The sequence below is a fragment of the Hirundo rustica genome, chromosome 12 (assembly GCF_015227805.2).
Source record: "Hirundo rustica isolate bHirRus1 chromosome 12, bHirRus1.pri.v3, whole genome shotgun sequence".
NCBI lineage: Eukaryota > Metazoa > Chordata > Aves > Passeriformes > Hirundinidae > Hirundo > Hirundo rustica.
The window spans coordinates 19,332,694-19,354,700 of record NC_053461.1 but is presented as its reverse complement, the minus strand read 5'-3'; the positions used below and the strand labels follow the sequence as shown (position 1 = coordinate 19,354,700).

The 22,007-nt window shown below is 48.6% G+C and overlaps 1 protein-coding gene across 1 annotated transcript; it reads right to left on the bottom strand.

The window, feature by feature from the left end:
• Positions 1–3,640: 3,640 nt before the first annotated feature.
• On the bottom strand, positions 3,641–21,720 carry LRRN1 (leucine rich repeat neuronal 1). Its single transcript, XM_040076628.1, has 2 exons — positions 21,511–21,720; positions 3,641–7,488 (listed from the first exon to the last, which is right to left on the bottom strand). Exon 2 carries the CDS (start codon positions 7,252–7,254, stop codon positions 5,104–5,106), a length of 2,151 nt encoding a protein of 716 aa, XP_039932562.1. The 5' UTR covers positions 7,255–7,488; positions 21,511–21,720; the 3' UTR covers positions 3,641–5,103.
• Between the last annotated feature and the right edge of the window lie 287 nt (positions 21,721–22,007).

Here is a 22,007-nt window from a genome sequence, read left to right as displayed (position 1 = left end):
ATGCTTCCAGATGCACCCAAGAAAAATCTCATTTACCTGATTTTGAACCTGTCACACCACTGAAGCTAATGAGATGTAAGCTCTTGAGTCATTTAGTCACTTTTGAATATTTTACTTAATGATCAGTTCCAGATTTTCCAAAGTATTTATTTTCATGTATTTCAAAAAAAAAAGTGTTATGATGCTTTTATTATGCTTCAGCATTCCTTTGGTCAACTTGACATAACTCCACAGCAACACAAACTTAATGGGTAATCTCCTGTGCCTCCCTAAAAAAAGGAAAATTAGTCTTTTGTTGCTTTCACACCAAAAGGAAACATAACAGAGAACCATAATGGGCTGAGGAATAAGGGCAGGTGGAGAACTGGAGCGGAGGGAAGGGTTTGGGAAGTGGAAGGGAGTGTGGGGAGGTGGCACCAGGCGTGATGTGACCCTCACTGACAGCAGCTGAGGGAGAAATGGGAACAGCCAGGTGAAGGGGAAAAGGCTGCTGGAGCAAGCAGGCATCAGGGAAGGGAAACACAAATCCAGTCCTTCGGTGTGAGCCCTGCAGGTCTCGTGATGAGCAGGGCTGAGAGGTGGACAGAAGTCCTCAGGTACAAACCGCTGCAGCAGCTGGAGATGATTGCAGCTCGGGGGAAACAGGAAATGCTCCTTCCTGTGCTGGGGCAGTGGAATGTCTTTTCCTGCAGGGATAGGTAGGGCAGAGTGCCCCTGTTTGAGCTTGGGCTGTGTGTGACAGTGCTGGCATCTCGAGCTCAGGCACTCTGGCTTCTCCTGGAGACAGAAATCCCATGGCAGCACATTCACCCAGCCCTCCAGGTGCGGGGTTCCCTGGCTGTGAGCGCTGTGCAGTCAGCGCAGGGAGCAGGAGAAGGCACATTCCAGCTGCAGCAGGAATTCCTGGCATTCCTTGTGGTGGTGGGCTGTGGAACAGGATCACAGTGCAGCAAACCCATTCCTGCCTTGGGTGGGATGTGAGATGGCTCCTCCCTGCTCCAGTCCCACGTTCCTGTGTGCTTTTCCCGCCGTGAGGCTTTGTAGGGTGGAGAGATGGACGCAGGTGTGTCCAAGGGACTCGTCCTGTTCCCATGCAGGGCACAGCTGGGGTAGAGAATTGCTGGAATAGCCCTCACTTGTTTACCCCAGTAATTTTAGGAATTCCGTCGCAGTGGTTTGTCCTCAGCCTTATTCTCAAGGTTGCCGGCACAAAGCAAAAGGGAGGAGTTGCTTGATTTGAACTCAAATTCTTCTTTATCACTGATGCCCCAGGTTGTTAGGGGCAATGGGGCAAGTTTATGCCCTTCTCTCTGGATCTCAGATTCCCTGTTTCCAGTTTCACCCCTGTATGGAACCCAAACTGCTGCTCTTTTCACCTTCTAGTGACTCAGGGATTGGTCCTGGGCAGGGCTGGAGGACAGGCGTGTGAAAGTATTGGTGAGTTTGTGCTCTTCGTCCCAAGAACATGCCCTGGGTCAGTCTTGGGTTGTGGGTGAAAACACCCTCTCAATCCCATAAAATACGATTTAGGTGAGGAGATGAAAAGCGGGTTCAGCTAAAATACTGCATCCCACACTCGAGCGGGTTATTTACTCTTCAGGGGACTGAAATATTTTACTATTGGGTGACCAAGGGGAAGTAACAGTGCAGTTTAGTAGGATATGAAATGTCTGCTCTTCCACAGCCTCTCTGAACCCTTAGCCAAAGGGAAGCTAACAGTGCTCTTCCCCTCCTGTTTTCCAAGTGGCTGGTCTCAATCCCTGATTCTGAGCAAACTGGGCTGGTTCTTGTCTTCAGCGTAGAAGCAAATACATTTTGAAGGCAATTAAAGTATTTTTATTTTTGCTCACAATAAACTGCAAGCACAATAAAATTGCCAGCGTAAGGTTGAAGGTTATTTACTACGATTACATGCCACATGTGATTAATCTCTTCCCCGCTCGTTATTCTTTTATTAGCAAGATTTTAAATGTCCAGGTGGGAGCTCTACAGAATTCTGCAGGGCCCAGATTAAGAGGCTGAAAATACCTATCACAGGTGGCTGTGTGTGCAGAATACACTGCCTTAATGAGGTGCTTCCTGCTGCTCTCGGGTGACCCGCGTGTCCCTCCAGGATTCCCAGCGGCAGCAGCTTCCCTGCGATCCTGCGGATCAGCACATCCTGGGAAGCGTGTGGCTGTTATCAAGCCGTTTCCCCCCTGCAGTCCTCTAACAGCATCGCTCTAAAAAGATGATAAATGACAGAAAGGAGAAGGGAGCACGCAGGGCCCGCTATTCCCCAGCGGAAAGGAGCGCGTTAAGCGTCGCTTTTCCTCCCCGGCTGCTGTTGGAGACGGCTGAGCTCGCTGTGGGATGTGGCTCTGTCCTCCTCCAGGGCCGTGTGTCCCTGTCACCTTCGTTCTCACCAGTGGCTGCGCTGCTGCAGCTGCCCGGGTTTGCAGACAGCCAGGTGGGGAGGGATCCGGCCGCACGCAGCCGGTGTGGTCTGTGCCCACCAGCACTGAGGGGTCCGCACAAGCTTGGCTCAGAAGGCAAACAGAGCCCCAGATGGTTTGGAATCAAGGATGGGAGGTGGGCACAGAGGGAGGGAAGAGCAGGATGGCTGTTTTGGAGGACGGCCCCATGCACAAGTTAGCTTATGGCGACTGAGGAACCAGCACCTTGGACCCACAGTGATGGGCTCTTCCACCTCTTTGGTGCGAGGGTCAGGGAGAGCTGTGTGATCCTGGGAAAATGCTGCAGGAGACTGAGGAGATGATGGAAAAGGGGCCTTGCTTTGCACCTTCTGACACCTGCTCAATTAATTATTTTCCAAAGACAATTTTCTGATGTCATGCAAGCTGGAAGCCAACATTTTGTGGCCAGCCTTGTCCTCAGTGTCCTTTCCTCTGCATAAAGCAGTGAATCCTTGCTGCAGAAGAGATCTCGGTTTAATTCATCGTGCCTGCAGCTTTAAGGTTAGAATAAAATATAGACAAGATGATAATGATTGCTCTGAAGCTCTCCTGGAGAAGGCAACATGAGGAAATGTTCCATTAACATTAAAAACAAATCCAGGAGAAGGCGAAGAGATGCTTTCACCATGTTACTTCTCCATGATCAAAAGACTTGCCTGACCCCAAAATCTAATTGTCACATGATTAAAAATGTATGAGATCTCCTGAACATGGAAAAGACTGTGTGTAGGAGCATAAATACTTGACTGAAATGCATAATTAACACCTTCTCTCAGTCTCATGTGGAAACACAAAAGACCAACAGGGCAAGGGATGGACTCAAGTTTTTGTACCGTGGCAGCTGATTAGTGAAACAATGCTGGTAACTTTTCACTTTTAGACAAGGAAAAAGAAGTTCGAAACTTATCTGTAAATTCTGAGGGGTCTTGGATATGTCTGAGAAGCCAATGAGTTAAAAAAACTTCACAGAGCCCCAGGCCCATCCGTTATTTGAACAATTAACTTATCAATTAGCTTATTTGGTAAATTGCACATGGAGAGTGGTCATCAAGTGTAGAAAATGCTGTGCTTGTTGCTGAGGGGTGTAGTGTGGTGTGGCCACGTGTTCCCAGAGCCCACCCTGCTCCTGACTCGCGTGCAGAGCTTCCAGGGATGCAGAAAAGACAACGGACAACGCTTCCGTAGGTTCAACTGTAAATGATGCCTTTATATTGTACCCAGTGCACACAGATCACTGCTGCTCTCTTTTGCCACAGTAATTCAGGGAAATACTCAGAATACGGATTCGTTTTAAGCCTGTAAAAAATACAGTTCAGTATTGGACCAAACGCAACTCTCTCGGTAGTTTTAGTCTTAATTTCTGCTTTTGGAGGAACATAAACCCAAATAATTTCTTTTTCAAGTATATTCCAAGATTCAACTGGTTTATTTCAGTTTGGTAGCACTGAGGTTTGTTTTTTTTATTTTTTTTGTCCTAACTGATGGTAATGACAGCTAAATGTCAGCTTCCTTTCTGTCTTAGCTCAGAATATAAACAGAAAAGTTTACAAAAAGGAAAATGTCCTGTCACACACTCTGTGAATTCTTCCTGCTGGGTACCCTATGCCACACAGTTTTGATTCTGCATGTGACTCTCAGTCCAAAAGCCATGCTGAGACATTTTTCTAAATAAATTATTTTCCATATTTTGCCTCTAATGCAGAGAAAACACTGCTATTAACATAAATGCATAAAAAACCTGAACCTGGAACTTCATTTCATCAAGAAAAAGCCCTCACGATATTTTTATATAACATTTTGGATATATTTTATGTCAAAACATGATCACCAGTCAAACTAGTGACATCTAAACCCAATATGTTATTGTGACTTCTAAAATAAAAAAATCAGAACAAAACTAAGTTTATTATAGCTCTGCCTTCATTAAACACCGTGTGTTGGTGATTTAAACACAACAAAACTCTAGTAATTCTTCAAAAGTGTCTACTAAATAGAATAAAAAGAATAAGAGAACAATTAACATTTAGTCTGTTACATTAAAAAATTGGATGTACATTACTCCTATTGCCTGTTAGCTTTACCTAAGCCTTCAACTACGACAAAAATAATAATAATAAAAAAAAGGAAAAACTCATTGTTGGAAGTCAAAAACATTCAAATCAGTTGATACAACATTACAGTTCAGTCAACTAACATCGTTCAGGGTCTCCTTTTCTCGGGGTAGAGTCCTCAGACCAGGGTCACAAACCTATTTCACTGCAGGTCCAAAACTGAGGGTTGGCTCGGTGCGATCCTGCCCCGCGGGGTCGGAGCTGCAGGCTCACCCAGCCTCTCCTTCTTTTTATTCAGCACTGGAGTTAGGACAGTGTTAAGTTTAGCACAATAACTAAAAAAAGAAAAAAAAAGGGGGGGGGGGGAAAGGAAAGATAAAATAAACAGAGAAGTGGAAGCTAGGTGAAGCTGCCATTTGTGTCAAACCCATTGCGATACGCTATACTAAAAAAATCCTGAAATATCCACCTGTCCTCACCGCCCTGCCACGGACTAGCAAAGTCAAAAATACAAAAGTCTTCAACTCGTTGTTTTTGCAGAATAAAGCAAAAAAGTCTTTGTGCTCCTTACTACCAGAAGCAAAATATCCTCTGAGTTACCACATGTAATAGCTTCTGGATGTGTCGACTTGGGTCGGCTTGGTCTCTGCAGAGCCATCCTTGTCTTTTTCACTGTCACCTTCCCAGAGATTAATAAGAGGAGGGTAGAGCTCGTTCAGGGGGATGGAAGAGGTCTTTTGCATATATTTTTTCAACGAGTGGTGGTAGTTTTTTCTCTTAAACCTTTTTGCAACGTAAATGGAGACGGAGGCGAGGCTGATGACTGCGAACATGGATCCCATCACCGCTGCCAGGGCCGTGCTGGTTTCCTGGTCGGAGATGTCCAGCGCAAAAGCCGCGTTTTTGGTCGTGACGTTGACGCAGGATCTCTGCGTCTGCTGATGGATGTTGGACACCGTCAGACACACCTCATAATCCGTAGAGGGTTGTAAGTGCGTGAGGTTGTATTCGTGGACGTCCACCGGGACCCTGGCGGTGTAGGTGATGTGGGGGTTGTCAATCTTCATCGTGGCCGATGACCATTTTAAATTGGATGTCATGACGTTGGAGTTGACCTTCCAAGAAACCAGGATGGAATGGGATTCGGCTTGTTTAACGTAGATCTTCAGCACCTGGGTGCCATCCAGGAGCGTTCCGTTCACCCGGATGGTGGCCACCCTCGTGTCAGCCCCTTCAATGTTCTGAGCGACACAGGTGTATCTCCCGGAGTCCTCAACCTGGATGTTGGAGATTTCCAAGGTGCCCTCGCTGCTCAGCTTGTATTTGTCAGAGAGGCTTTCCACGGTGACTTTATTGCCCAGAGGAGTGACCCAGTAGATTTCTGGCTCCGGTTCTGCCATGGCCCGGCAATCTAAAAACACCGTCATGCCGATGTCCAGGTTCAGGTGGTTGGGAAAGGTCTCGTGAGAGATCATTGGAAGACATTGCTCGTTTGAATCCTGTATCAGCACTTCCTTCACCTGCTGTCCGCGGTACTCTGGAGGCATGGCGCAGAACATGGAGAGAGGCTCCATGAAGCGGATGTTGGTTTTGTTGGAGTTGATCCAGTGGATGACGCAGTCGCACCTGAGCGGGTTGCTGTGGATGCTGATCTCACGCAGGTTCGGGAGGGACTCCACCGTCTTTTGGTAGACGGCATTCAAGGCGTTGTTGTTGAGCATCAGGCTCTCCAGGGCGGGGACGTTGCGGAATGCCAGGCGATGGATGTAAGACAGCTTTGGGTTGTTGGTGGCCTCCAGCTTTGTGAGCTCAGGCAGGTTGTCCAGCGCGTACCTATCGACAGACACCAGCTCCCCCATGTTGTTGATCCCAAGCTCTTTCAATCTGAGCATGTTTTTAAAATCCCCTTCTTGAATTTTATGAATTGGGTTTTTGTTGAGATCCAGGAATTTTAAATTGGGAACTTTCTCAAGTGCTAGCTGAGGAACTTTTGCCAATTTGTTGTCATAGAAAGAAAGGCTTTCAAGACTATCCAAGCCTACCAAGGCATTGCCGGGAATGTCTGTGAGGTACATACCTGCCAAAACTAGACTCCTTAGGTTTGAGAGTGGTTTGAAATTCATATCAAGTATTCCAATCACTGGGTTCTCTCCAATCATGAGAATCTCTAAGTTGGGAGTAGAATCAAACCAACGGCTGTCAATAACCTTTAATTTGTTGGAGTTGAGGTGCAATCTCAGAAGATTTTTCAGGCCAGAGAACGCGTTTGCGGAAATGCTGCTGATCTGGTTGTGATTTATGTAGAGCTCCTGCAGATTGCAGAGGTCTTGCAGGCAGTAGTCAGTCATCTCCGTGATCTGGTTCTCCTCCAGGTGCAAAGTCGTAAGCTGGGTGAGATTGGAGAGCCCCACGTCTCTGATACTTGTGAAGTTATTTTGTGAAAAATCCAGCTCTGTTAGGTTAAAGAGCTGCTGGAGTTCGTCTGTGGTCTTTGCAATGTTGTTGCTTTGTAGCAGAAGGACTTGAGTGTCGCTGGAGAGGTTGCTGGGGATTTTTGTTAACCGGAGGTCGTTGCAGTCAACAGTGGTGGCTTCCCTGTACGTTGACTGTGGTGTAAACCAGGGCCTGATTTCACAGACGCAAAGCTGTGGACATTCGTTGCTCTGTACGGAAGACTCAGTTAATGAATTCATTAACAATTCTAGCACCAACTGGCACACAGTTAAAACAACTCTAAGCTTTGCCATGCTGGCCAGCGAGGGGGATTCAGCTCCCCGGCCCCCTAAAATCCCCACGGAGGAAGAGGGCGATCCCCTGTCAGGCAGAAAACGTAAAGCTTGGCGTCTAAGGTGAAAGGCTTGGACATCCAGAAAGGTGAAAGATGATTTTCTGAGTTTAGTGAAGTTAAGAAGTGCTCTGGAGATTATCAGCTGCTCCTCAGTGCTTTAGAATCTTCTGCAAATCAGTGCCTGAAGATGGTCCTGAAAGCAGATTAGGGAATACGTTAGGCTTAGCTCATAAATAATTAATTTATTACTTAATTTCTGCAACCTTTAAAAGAAAATACCTGAAAACAATCATTATTTTAATAGTAATTGCCAACAAAAATCCCAATCTGGCATAGGTAAATTATGTAGGGTTTGGAACTCTCACCTTCTTGGGGTTTGCATGAGAAGTCTCTCTGAGTGAATTATCTAAAAGCTTTGAGATGGATAGCTTTCAGTTTCACCCAGCAGGAGTTGTTTGAATGGCTTGGGAATGCTGAGGGTGGAGGATGTGCTGGTGAGCACAGCGGGGTCCCAGACGAGGTCAATGCCCCATCCCTCTCCCCAAAGCCTGGATTTCAGGCGTGTGGAATTAAGGCTCAGGAGGCTGCTGGTTTAGAAGTTTGAAGCTAAACGCTTACGAACTTTGCCAAAATTTATCCGAGTTAATCAAATCAGTTCCAGATAACGGCTTAGATTTAATCCAGCTCAGCACCAAACAATAACAGTAAATTTGATTAAATGAACGTAGTGCCCTTATTTCAGCTGTTTGTACTGCATTGTGAGCGTATGAACTGTTCACCACAATCCCAAATCGCTGTGTAAGCCCCACGTTTGTATCTGCTTGGCCTGAAGCTGTTCATGCAAGAGTGCATTTAAATTAACCCAGCTGTGTCCAGGCACCTCAGAACATCTGGTGTATCGCAAGGCTTTGGACACATATCCCAGGAAAATCTCATAGTAAAATCTTTCTCCTCCTCCCTTCATCAGAAAATCATTCTGGTGAGTGCAGCCGAGACTTCTCAAACAAAAGGGTTTGGGGTTTTCTGTAACTAAAATAATCAGGTTGTGTGCTGTATGGACTCCCCATCCCTGAAAGTGTCCAAAGCCAGGCTGGATGGGGCCTGGAGCAACCTGGGATAGTGGAAGGTGGCAGGGGGTGGAACTGGATGGGCTTTAAGGTCCCTCCCAGCCCAAACCACTGTGTGACTCTGTGATATCAGAGAGAGCACAGTGATGAAATCGCATCTTTTTCAATCAGAACGTAGCAAAGCTTCAACCCAAGTCACAGCCCACAAAATACAGTACTATATAAAACAATAAAACTAAATACAGCTTCTGAAATAGGTTTAAAACACTCCTCTGGACAGTGGTGACAGGAATCCTATTTGTACAACACTTACTTCTGAATCTGATCTTATTAAATAATGAAATTCTTGTATTTTAGATTATGGTGTAGCGCCACAGGTAGAACACACCCAACAGCATTTTTATTATTTATTTTTATATTGTTATCCTGGGGTTGTGCTTTGGAGGAAAGGGAAGAGGAACGGGACCCAGAACACATTTGACCCTTTGGAGTCAGATTTTCTCTCTGGTAGCTGAGACTTGAATGAGAGCTGAGCAGACTCTGCTGGAGGGGGGAAAACCAACTGCAGGATCAGTGTTCTTCCCAAATAACTTCCAACCAATGGAAGAACTAACTAAGACTGTATTAAAAAATAAATCCTAGCGGCACTGTAATAGTCGGGAATATGTTAGCGTGGAGTGATGAGGAGGCTGGCGTAGCCTGAGCTGTGCTGACTCTGATGGATGCTTCCCTCCACGGCAACACATTTGTAGCAGACCCAAACCAGCCGATTCTAGGGAAATTGATGGCATCTGAAGTTTAATTGATTTAATTGCAGATTTTCAAATCTGCAGTGTTGTGCAGTGAATAATGCAGGCGGTGCCTGCCCCCAGCCACAATCCAGGCAGGCACAGGAGGTGGCCCGAGCTGCTGTGCCCATGGGCTGTCCCCTCACGCAGGGACGTGTCCCTGCTCCCAACATTCCCGCCTATGAAATGTCTCCTGCAGCTTCTCAGTGGATGAAGAGAAGGGAGCTGGAGCCTTACGAGGGCCCTAATGATGTTTTACTACTGCTTTAGCCCTGATGTAGCTGTATGAATCATGTAATGCTTTAAAAACCAAACTGCCTGAAAAAGACTTCAAAGGTTCTTTTAAAATATGTAGGAGCATGTCTAGATGTTGCAAAAAAAAAAATCAGATTCGATCTTTCTTTGTTGAGTATTTATACCCTCTTACTTGCACGTTACAGTTATTGTTCATCCTTGCTAAGAAGGCATTTGTGGGTTTATTGACCAGAGTTCTGGGTTTATGATCACTGTAAATATATGATTTTACAAGTTCCTGGTGGCTCGTTCTCTTCCGTAGCTACTTTCTACTGTGAATGGATTTAATTTTCTCAGACTGCAAATGTTCTTTAGAAACAACCTGCACATTGCTTTCCTCAGCCTCTCCCAGCCCAGGGCAGCTTGGATGAAGCTGGAAATGAAATTCCAGGGTAATCAAAGAGCAAATTCTGGGCAGCCCCACATGCCTCAGCCCTTATCAGTGCTGTGCTGGTGTGAGGGGCAGCCCAAGTCATGGGCTTTGGTTTTAGCTGCTTGTGGTGCGTAAAACCGCAACCACAGCCCTCATCAAAGCTACAGAGGCAGCAGAGCAGCCACCAAAAGCCATCCCCTTGCCCCAGGATTCTCAGCTTTCCAGTTTTCCCAGGGCTGATCCCAGACACCTCTGCAATGTTTGGCATCACAGATACCGAGGGTGTGAAGGAAAGCTTTTAGCATTCCCTGCCTTCCCTCTCATCTGTTAGATTCATATTTTCTGCTGTTCCAACCCACAACAGCAGTTGTAACAGCTGGTAACTTGATATCAGCAGAAATAATGGCTAATTTTATGTGAGAGATATGGAGGGAATTATTTTACTGCGGGCTAATTAAAAGCATTTTCCATGGCAGTGCTCAGTACCCAGTGCAGTAAGAAGCCACATTTCTGTCACCAGCAAATCCACAGCAGCTGCTCAGGGTGTTGGCTTGTCCCTGCTCCCTGGGGGCAGAAACAGGAGCATCATTCCTACCTCCCATCCTGGAAATGCCACGGGGAGGTCTAACTCTTCCCTTTCACCTAGGTTCTGAAAATTGGTGGATACTGAGATTTTGTTTGGGTAAAATAATGAGGGAAGGGTGTTTGGTTATGGAGTAGAGGTTTTCATTCCAGTTTTCCTTACTGGTGGCTCTTGGAGAGTTTGTTTGGTTGGGTGATTGGAAGAAAAAGCACATTTAAACCTCCAGTGCAGGAAGAGGAGAATATGAAGGGACAAGCATGAAATAAACTGTTCATTAAAAGTGTTCACAGCTAACCTGCCAACTAAAAAGAAGGGATATTAAAACATTTTTGCTTGGTAATAGGAAAACAAAGCGTTGTCACTTCCCTGACAACTGTATTAATGGTCACTATTAAAATTCGCTGAAAAGAGCAACAATCTTGTTTGCACACGGATATCTGGATGCATTTTGAAACAGCGATGCTGCCACAGCAGATCCTCCCTCTGCACAGTTACGTGGCTCATCCTGGCAGAATTTCTTTGCTATTGCAGTAGCATCAGCCCAGATTTTGGTCGGCAGCCACCTGCACCGAGTGTGCCCAGGTAGAAGTCGGAGGGATCAGATACACAAAGAAATTACCTCAGGCTAAGACAAGCAATTTATTCCGCAGTTGCTGTGAGCCAGAGACACACGCTGATCTCCCCCGTTCCTCCCCTCTCTCCACAGGAACATTTTCCCAGGTTGAGCCTCAGTACCTGAGCTGCGTGTAGGAAAATTGTCTGTTGTGCTAACGTTCTGCTAATGACTCGTGCAGCTCCTGCATCCCCACCACCATCCTGTGGCAAAGCCTTGCCATCCCTCAGGAAAACCTGTCCTGGCTGCTGCAGCAGCAGGGGAATGAATGCAGGTGGGGCAGCCCTGCCCAGGGACCTGGAGCAGGGGTAGTGCCAGCTGGGGGGTGCTCAGTGGAACTGGAACGTGGAATTGAGGCTGGGATCAGTACAGATCCAGGCTCTGCTGTGTCCCTCAGCAGTGGGACAAGAGGAGCGGGCAGGAACTGATGCCCAGGAAGCTCCAGCTGAACACGAGGCAGAAACTTTGCTGTGCAGTGCGCAGCCCTGAACAGATTGTCCCTGGGGATGTTCCAGACACACTGCGGTGCTCTGGGATGGCCCTGCTGCAGCAGGGAGGTGCCCCACTGTGCTCCCTTCCAGCCTGACCCATCCTGTGACTGTGGAAGAGCCTGTTGGGGACAGGGGACACTGGAGGACGGGCTGGAAGAGATCTGGGCTGGAGCTCTGTGGATGCTGGAAGCAGCCCTGGAGCTGAGGGGGTTACAGGGAGCTCAGGCTGGGATCACTGCAGGCAGCTGGGCAAGTTTAAGGGAAGGGTTTGGTGTGAGTGTGTGTTGGAGGTAAAACCTGCCCTGCTCTGACCCTCTGGCCTTTGTAGTTCTGCATCCCCCCGTTTTCCGTGGATAAAACAGGGATTAGTGCCAGGCTCAGATAAACCAGTGCCTCCGGCCAGGCTGTAGGAGGGAGAGGCACTGAATAGGAGCACTCTCTAAATCACAGCACTAAACCCAGTCTAAAACCAGGTTACTAAAGTCAGGCTTGCTCTAGTCAAGAGTATCAGTGACCTTGTACATCCTAGAGAAAGAGGGCTTGGAGTTAATAATCTCCAGCCAACCCGCAGAATGGGCTCCTTTCCCAGGAATTAAATTTACAAGTGCGATCCTGTGTGTTTAGAAAGATATTGAGGAATCGTGCTTGATAATAAGCCTTTGATAGTGAGGTTTTTAAAGTCTCCAGTGTCATCAGGAAATAAGCTATTTACCAGGTCTGAATTGTGGAAAATACAGAAAAATCAAGCTGAAAATGATGACAGTTGAAAGAGCTTGAAAAGATCTGAATGTGGGAGCTGGGTATTAAAAAGAAACACAGAAACAAGGGCCTGTAGGACGTGTAATAATGGTATAAAGCCTCAAAACACATCCTCAGAGATTTATAATATTTAAGGTTTGGTTTGTTGTTTTTTTTTTTCCCTGCAAATTATGCCTACTTTTTCTTCTCATCTGTACATGCATTCCATCAAAATAAAGTCTGTGTTTAATTTTGGGGAGAGCTCCGGTGAGAAGGAGATTTGCTGTATCTCGAGACAACCTTAGCATGCTTTATCTGTGTTCTTTTGAAAAATACTACTCTTATCTCCACCAAAGAACTGCAAAGAGCATCCTATTCATAACGTCTGTGCTGCAGAAACAGCATATTACAGCTTGGAAATTCGTAATTTATTTGGGCTTACTCTTAAGGCTCGCATCTGATACAGTATTTTTCATTAAAATATTGAAGTAAATTTGCAGGAGAGGGGAGAATGGTTTTCATTCACAGGCTGCTCTGGAGTGCGAGGGGCTGGATCCCCTGCAGGGCCCATCGAATCCACCACGGAATTGCAACCCAGCTTCTGGCAACCGATGGAAAATCTCACACAGATTACCATTAACCAGTCACGTTAGAAACACCAGGAATAATATGGGCTTGCCAAAGAGTGGGTTGTCAAATTATAGAGGCTGTTTGCTTTAGGAAAGAAAGAAACCTCATAAACCACTTCATAGCCTTGAAACCTGCAGGGTGAGATGTGTTTGTGCAGCAGGGATATTCTTTGGTTAGGAACACAATTATCAGCCTTCTTACTACGTTTCTCTTCAGGAATGAGTTTCATTTTGGGGCAGTAGGGGCTGTTCTGTCATCCAGGACTCGTTTTCATGTCCTGCTACAAGGGTCCAGTGTGAAGGCAAAGCTTGGATTCCATTTGATGGAGAAGAATCCCGTCTGTGACCACTGTTCCTTGATTTCTCAGTCACCCCATTCCACCGCCAGGTTAAGATCCAGTTCCCTGAGACCCTCCTTGCAGCTCTTCCCTGCTGCCTGCCCTGCAGGCAAACCTCTGGAATGTGCTTTCCTTTCCCCTGCACATGCCCTAACCCACCCCCAGCCCTCTCTCTACTTTAAATGCAAGGGAGAATTGAAACCCAATTGGTTTTAGTACAGAATTTAAAATTTCCAGAGCACAACTCATTTGGGAAGACCTCTTCCAGCTGTTTTTTGTGCGTTGTGCATCTGCTGGCTGATGAATGAAAGAGGAACAAAGGCAGAGAAACCCTGCTTTGGTTTCTTGCCATATTTAAAGAGTAGAAATGGACTGAGTCACGGCATATTTGGGATCTCAGGACCACGTGGAAGGATCTGATCACCTTTTAACCCAGAGGGGCACCTCCCTCCTGAGGATTTCATACAGAGCAGCTCAGAAAGTCTCTCTGCTTCTTACTATTTACTAAAATCAGCACAATTCAAACAGAAAGCTAAAAAAAAAAAATGAAAGAGGACAAAGGGCATGAAGAGATTGGGTTAGATTTTGGAGTAGAATTCCCTTTTTGGTTTTTTGACCACTCTGAGAGCCAAAGAGCTTGGCCAATGGAAGCAAAATAACAATGCAAGGAGCACACAAGGAATATTTTTAACCAGGGATGCCAGAACTCCAGAGGATTTTCCCGAAGTAACAGAAAATCCTTTTCCTCCCTTTTTGCTGACTGGCTTCTGGCAGTGTGATTATTTTGCTTCCTACACAGTTCTAGATCAAACTCCAGCTCTGTGAGTCACTCAGGATCCCCCACAGTTGGGAAAGACCCCGGCGTGTACGTGGTTGTTACTACCACAGAGGATGCCAAAAAAACCCTGTGCCTGATAAATCCCAACCGGAATGAGTCAGGAGCTCTGGAGGTATTTATAAATCAACACAATGGTGCTGGCTGTAGGGAATGCATAAGGCTTGTTATTAAAAATTGTATGTGCACGCAGCTTCAATTGCTTATCTTCAATCAAGTTTAAAAAAAAAAAAAAGTTCTTTTTCTGGTGCTTGTTACGCTCTGTTTTGATAGTTCTGTTTCCTGTGGCTGTAATATGTGGTAGCTTTCCAATTATTAGTGATTAAGTATTAAATTGTATTTTACTGTTAGCCTAGATCTGTATCTACATAGTTTGTACATGTAATGTGCTGACACAGACTTCAGCCCTTAGAATAAAACAGACTTTTATTGATTTTTTTTTTTCCCCGAGTTTTATGCTCACAAAATCCAATTCTCTGTTTCTGAGCTATATGTATTTAAATGTTAATAGACCCATCTATTGAGCTGGCTGATATGGGAAGATCTGATAGGAAAGATTGTGAGCAGAGTACTAACAAAATAAATGGATTTAGCATGGGAGGTGCTGAGATCTAATAGAAAGGCTGTTAGCACCAAGACAAAGATCTGGAACCCAACCAAGCCGGGAAGGGACAGAACTAATTCCATTAAGTGGCCACAGATTTGGGGTTGGAACTGCTCTGAACCAGGGCTTTACTCTGACCTGAGGAAAAGGCTCTTTTCTCTCCGGTTCTGCTGCTGTATCCCGTGACCCTCCTCCTCTCCACGAGTCTTTCTGCACTTTTGCTACGTGAAATAAGCGCTCCCCACCACTGCTCCATTCCAAAATCACCTGGGCAGCACTGCCATGGGGTCAGGGCAGGAAAGCTCAGTCGGGCTGGGAGTGGTGGAAACCTTCCCAGCCTGGATTTCACCATTTCTCGTGATCTCAGGTGTCGCCTGAATCCCAATGCTTTGCTCTGTGAAGGATTCAGTCCTGCTTTGGGACACTCATGAGATTAAGAAAGAGAGAAAATGCCTCCTGTGGAATGTATTGTGAGTTCAGGGACAGGCCTACAAACTCTTCCTTGAGCTTTAGTCCTCAGGCTGCCCATGGCCACATCCCGTGGACGGTTTCTTTCACCAGTGCTTGCAAAACACAGAGGTGCTAGAATTTCCGCCTGTTGCAGAAGGGAAGTTTTTTCCCCGCTCAAAATTTTAAGTTATCGAAGCTTTATAGATAAAATCTTTACCTAATTACAGTGATTCGTTTGGGCACGGTAATGCTTAATTTGTATAAGCCAGACTTGCTGCACTTAAAGGGGGCAGAAAGAGCAAGGAAAACAGATTTGTCAATGAACTTGGAAAAAAAAAAACCCCACTGGTTTTACTTGGTGCATTTTACTACAATGAACCCATTTTAAAGACCTGTTTTCAGGCAGCAATTACAAAACTTCATTTTTGCAACCGCTCGTTCACCTATGGCAAAGATAAGTTACCTTTCAATGCATTTAAAAGTCACTGGTGGCTCTCTGGAACTATCAATATTTACTCTATTTCTGTTAGAATGATGGATCATTTGTAATTTAAAAATTTAACAAGGCCAATCAGCAGCTCATCTGCATCGCGGTAATTGTATGCAGCACATTAGCAAGGTATGAATTTATTAGATAGTTTTGGACTTGCTTAATCAAATAAATGATACGATGCATGAAATAACAGAAAATGAAGGATTCATCATGTAAATGACAAACATTTTCGAATTACGAAAAGGCGATCCAAGCTTTGATTGATATTTTATTAAAACAAGGTAAAACGTTATTGTGCCAAACTTTGGACAAGCTCAGGGATTCCCTCTGAATAACTTTTGGGTGTTTTGTAGTAGTTCCTTAGGATGTATCTGCCAGACTCCGGTGTGGAGGAGGAACCCAGGGAACATGTCCCATGAACTCGAACAGCCACGTGGTTTCTCCAGACCACGAATGTTCTCTTTAACAGGATAAAATAAGGAGCAGTGAGCTCAGGTGAAATTCTCCAGCGGCAGGGCCGGAGCTCTGGCATTGCCGCAGCTGGAGCTTCTTCCTCCAGCTTGGAGAAGGGTTTGCTGAGCCTGGAGGGATCTGGTTTTGGTCTCAGCCTCGCCCTGTGAGGCGCGTGGCGCTGCAATGTGTGTGTGGAGGCAGAGCTCGCTGTTTGTGCCAGGTGATCCCCAACCCGTGCACGGGCAGGGCCGGAGGTGCCAGACGCATCCCCGCACCCGCGCCAGGCAGGGCTGCGCTGCTCTTCCACCCCACACCTGCCTCTGACACCCCTGCTCGTCACACCCCAGCCCCTCTGGGGTGAGGCCAGTGACTGCCAGCCGCCCTCAGGGCTGGGATGTGCCCCTGCACACCCAGGAGTGCTTTGGGACTCCCCTCTGCTGGGAACTGGGCTGCACTGGGACAGCTCCCAGCGCCAGGGTGGGGAACGAGCCGTGGGTGCCTCTGGAGCGTGTGGAGACCCCCACCCCGACACCTTCCTGGGGATCTGCTCCCTTCCAGGCGCAGAAGAGCCCTCCCAGAGGAGCAGGGTGGGGGCTGCACCTCCCCAGCACTGGTGGGAGCAGCCACCCCACCCCAGTGCTGGCTCAGGCTGAGCATCCAGCCAGGAAAACCCTGCCAGGTACCTCCAGGGGGGCCTGGGCTTCCAAAAGCCCTTGGTTCTCCGGCTCTAATCCGAGCTGACAGATGCCCAAATTGCTGGAATCGCCAGAGTTAGGTAAATTAAGTACCTGGAAGGGAGATGCTGGCAGGCAGCCTCTGAAATTTCTGACTGAAACCCCCGAGTAAGGTTTGCCTCCGTGTTGAACTGCTTCGGGTTGGGAATTGTTCAGGGAAAATACTGCCCTGTGTGACCACTGAGGACTGAAGGGCAGCGCCTCAGGAGAGAAAATTATGTAGTAAAGCTGCTGTGCCCAATAAAATAAGGGAAAGAGCTCTTTCTCCGTGGCACTTTTATAACTTCAGTGCATTCTCACTGCAGCACCCTGTTAAATATTTCAGGCCCGTTACTTCAACTTGCTTTGCCTTGTTGTTCTGTTAGTTAAAAAGGGAAGAGAAAGGCAACACTGTGCTGCAAGCGCTCGATCTTTAGAAACTGTGCTCCAGGTAAAAAAACACAACCAGGTCCCGTTCTTTTAATAATTCAGCCAGATGGAGCATCAAGGAAACGCTGGCTCGTAGCACCAAATTAAGGTCTTACGAAATAGAAGGTGAAGTTATAAAAATATTTTGCAGGAGAAGTCAAGAGCAGAGACGAATTATTGTCTCACTGATAGCACAGACTTGTCCTGCCTTCACTGGGGGAAGAATTAGGCCAATCCAAAATAGGCCAATCCAGTATTTTTTTCTTCAATGCCATACGTAGAAAAAGCAAAGACAACGTTTAAAGACCAAAATGAAATTTGAATAAAGGTTTGAAGCAGCAAAGAAAAAGACAGTGAGGTTCAGAAGAACTTCCAGCTGGGGAGCTCAGCCCCCCGTGGAGGTGTGTTCAACTCCAATCTCACGGAGTCCATTTAATGAGGGGCTTAATTACTCATCTGCAGGAAAAGAACGAGACTGGCAAAGTCTTTGAGTAACTCAAACACATCTGTGGTCTCTTATCAAAGCGGTCCTGTGAGTTCCCTGCACAGAACTTAGACCCTCCAAACCTTAGACAAACACCCTTATTTAATTAATAATGAAGTACAAACCAACAAAACCAGTTCCTAAGCCAGCTCTGTGATTTTCTTCGCTCTTGCCCATCTTTCTTCCCACGTGTTAATTGCAGAGACAAAGCAGAGTATGGGAATATCTGTAGTGGGTTTTCCTTGTGTTTCTGCTCTGGCGTGGGGCTCTGGCTGCTCCCCACCTCTCCACTCCCCCAGGAGCCCCCCGGGCACTGCCAACCCTCCTAACACAGCAGAAAAACCATCCCAGCTCCAAAGTCCCTTTTTGTGTAGAACTCACGGATTATTTTCTGGGAAAGGTGTGTTTAAGGCCTGACCCCGTTCACGACTGAGCTGCTCTGGAGCACAGCCTGGGATTCTGGATTGCTGGGAGCATCGTGGGTCTCCAGGCTGGCAGCTCCAGCTGGAAGGGGATGCAGGGATGGGCCGTGGTGGGGCTGAAGCGCAGGCTCCCTGTCCGTGAGCCTTACACAAACACAGAGGCGGAGGGCTGGCTTTACGCGCTTCCAAAAAAACTTTACGGAGATCTTTTTTCCTCACTTCTGTGCCTACAAAATGTCTGCCAGGAAAAAAAAATCTGGAGCTTGGCAGGATGAAGGCTCACACGTGTATTGTTCGTGTAGCTATGGTAACCTACAAATGCCACCAGTGTTTCCATTTCATACACAAATGAGGGGACAGCTGTGGGGACCACATGTCTGCCAAGGGAATAATATGTGTGAACTAGGATGGCTTGGTCAGAAAATTACAACTCATCTATATTAATCAGGGCTTCAAAGAGCAGGCACCTCCGTGGCGACAAAGTGCGCAGGGGAGACAGAGGGATTTTTATTTGGGGAAATTTTGGCTCCTCTGTAAATATTTGCAGCATCTTGCTACTTTGCCGGTTGAAAAAGAAACTAAAATGAATAGTGTTCAGCCAGAGCTGTTCTACCGACATCACTTCACTCTTTTCCTTGGGTTTTGTTTGTTTGGGGTTATTTTTTCCCCTGATGTTTGATCCTGGTCTGAGCCTGACACAAAGCCAGACCTGGGACTAGGCAAGTCTCTCACCTGGGGGAGGAGCAGCTCCAAAAGAGACAGAAATACTGTGGCTCAGAGCTTTGTGAACAAAGCCCCCGTTTTTGCTCGTTGATACCGTCAACAGAAATAAGAGCTTCAAAAAAATCATACGAGAAACTAAAAAGAGATTTAAAAATACTGTTTGAAGGCAGACGGGTCTCTATCGCCCCTAACAACAACAAAAAGAAATCTGCAGACCCGATGATGCAAATAAACCCCATTCCCAGTGAACACTGAGCAATGCAGGCTGCAGCAGCAGCAATACTTGACCGCTGTTATGATTCATCCAAGGTGTTTTAAGTGCCCCTACAAAAAATAATAAAAAAAAAGCCGTGGAGCGGGGATCTGCTGCCCTCCTTGGCAGCAGGAGCAGCCAGCCAGCAGCCGGCTGCAGCAGGGATCCAGCACAACCATTAGGAAAAGTTTTCCCTGCCTTCTGCAGTGCCACGCTGCTGTATCGGAGTGAAACAAAGGCTGCAGCATCCCCTCCTCCGCCCGCGGCAAGGGGCACGAGGGGGATTTAGGAGTGATGATGATGATGAGAGCTTTAACCACTGCTTGTTGAAATTACCCCATTTGCTCCATGAGCTGGAACTAAATACGCTCAGGGAATCATGGAAACACAGAGTGGTTGGGGTTGGGAGGGACCTTAAATCCCACCCAGTGCCATCCTGCCATGGCAGGGACACCTTCCACTGTCCCAGGCTGTCCCCAGTGTCCAACCTGGCCTTGGGCACTGCCAGGGATCCAGGGGCAGCCACAGCTGCTCTGGGCACCCTGTGCCAAGGGTTAGACTGAACAGAAGTTTCTTTTTCCAGCCTGAATTTGGATGAGCTCAGCATTATTTATAGCAGCAAAAAAAAAAAAAAAAAAAAAAAGGTCCTTCACAGTTCACATGAAAAGTTGTTATCCTTCTCTAATTGTCCCACTTAATGCAAAATCCTATTTCCTTCAATGATCCGTAGTAGTGTTACCGTGCCTGTTCGAGGCAAATGGAAAAGGCTTTATGGTCAGCACAGTAGCTGCTCTATTAGAGTCGAAAACACCCGCTGGGAGAGGTAATTTTATATGGACTACGCAAAACGTTGTGCAGGTAACTTTTAACCGAGGGAAAAGTTAAACTGGAGCTCTTGTCCTGGAGCAGTGGCACAGCAGAGCAGAGGGACAGGGACACCAGGGGCTGTGCCTGGCCCAGGGGTGAGAGCCTGGGGGCTGAGCAGGAACCATCCTGGCTCTCCTCACCGCTCCCACCTGGGAAGCTCCGTGCACCGCTTTGTCCCTCTCAGCGTGTCCGTCTTTTAAGTTTAAATTAAATTCTGACTTGCGAGACTTTGGGACACCGTTTGGTCGGATCCCTTGGGCAGCAGCGGGACTGATGCTGGGTGTGCCTTGGGTCATTCAGAGCTCTGTGACCTCCCTGCGGGTACAGCTGAGCTGTTGGCCAGAGCAGGTTTATGATCTGCTCCAGAAATACTGGGTTCTTTTTATTGGGACCCTCTAAGTCCGAGAGGAAAAGACTTCAAGGTTTCCGAACTAGTTTTTATTGAAGGGACTCATTACTTGGGAGCTCTCACAGAGCTCCAGGACGGAGAACAGGAGCTCCCCGTGCGTGATCTCTCACCTTCGAACAACATTATCGTCTACTTTGAGTTTAATTCTCTCACTTTCCCTTCCATCTCCTGGTGGGAAATGTGCACCGAGCCAGCACCGGGGGAGAGAATAACTTAGTGGGGGGAGAGCGAAAATCGCCGGCGAACATCTGCTGTGCGGCCCCGGCAGGGCTGAGCCGGCGGCACAATGCGCCTCGCTCGCGTCCCTCCTCCGGCAGGGAACGGGGCCCGGCCCCGAGCTCAAAGCGCCTTTGACACGGGCGACAAAGGGGCGGCAGCGGGGACGGTCCCTTTGTCCGCCGGGGCCGGGGACCCCCGGGGCACAGCGCTGCCGCGGTACAAGGGAGCTCCCAAAGACTCCCCAAAGCGCGGGTGCGCTGAGCGGGGTCCCGGCGGAGCATCCCTCCGTCCCTCCGTCCATCCGTCCATCCGTCCCCCGGCGCTCTCCCGTGCGGGTCCCGCAGCCCCCCGGGCGCACAAAGCCGCGGCCGCGGGAGGAGGGCGGCGGAGCCGCGGCCCCGCTCACACTGCGCCTTTATGCCGCTTTCTGAAGGGCCATTGTCACACTGAAGGCTCCTTGTCTCCTCGCATTCCTCCGGGTGAATGGATGAGGCAGGACATCTGCCGGGATCCGCTCCCATTCGCATGCAAATGGGGGACGCGGGCAGCGCTGCCGCACCGCCGGCACCCGGCACCGGCCATCGCCCCGCAGAATCCCCGATTTACCGCAAACCGGCCCGGGGAACAGCGGAGCGCCCGGCACACAGGAGGAGGAGGAGGAGGAGGAGGAGAGGGATGCTGCAGCCGAAAGCCCGCAGCCCCGGAGGTGCGAGGCGGCCGCAGCCCCGGGGCGGTCCCGGCGCGGTGCGGAGCCACCGCAAGCCCGCAGCCCTCGGGGACTCCCCCGGGGGGCACCGGGGCCGCGTCCGCCACCGCAAACTTTGCTCTCTCCGCGGGCCGCGCCGCGCATCGCTGCATCGCGCCGCGCATCCCCGCAGCGGAGCCCTCGCACCCGCGGCGCTCCCGCAGCCTCCGCTCCCTCCCCCGAGCCCGGCGGACGCACTCACCGCCGGCCGGGCGCTGCCGCGGCTGTCCCCCGGGGCTGCACATCCGCTGGTCCCACCGCGCCGGGATGCGGAGAGCGACGGATGGAGGGGTGGGTGGATGGATAGGTGGATGGATGGACGGACGGGCAGACGGACGGACCGGTCCCTCCGTGCCTGCTGCCCGCCCCCAGGACAGCGGGAGCGCTGCCGGTGCGCGGTGCCGCCCGCTCTGAGACGCCGCCGGCGCGCACCTGGGAAGGCGCCGCGGGTCAGCTGATGGGCCGCGCTCCCATTGGCTGCGCCCCGCGCGGCACCGGCACCGGGGGCGGGGCGAGAGCCGGACACACCCCCGGCCACGCCCCCGAGCGGCCACGCCCCCGGCCGCCGTGCGAGCGAGGGGTGCCGCGAGCATCGCCCGGGTACGGGAGAGCATCCCTGCCTTCCTTGTGTCCTTCCTTTGGAGACAGGAGAGCATCCCTGCCTTCCTTGTGTCCTTCCTTTGGAGATAGGAGAACATC

Coding starts and splice junctions, on each gene's coding strand:
- LRRN1 (XM_040076628.1), bottom strand. CDS start 7,254: ATGGCAAAGCTTAGAGTTGTTTTAACTGTGTGCCAGTTGGTGCTAGAA.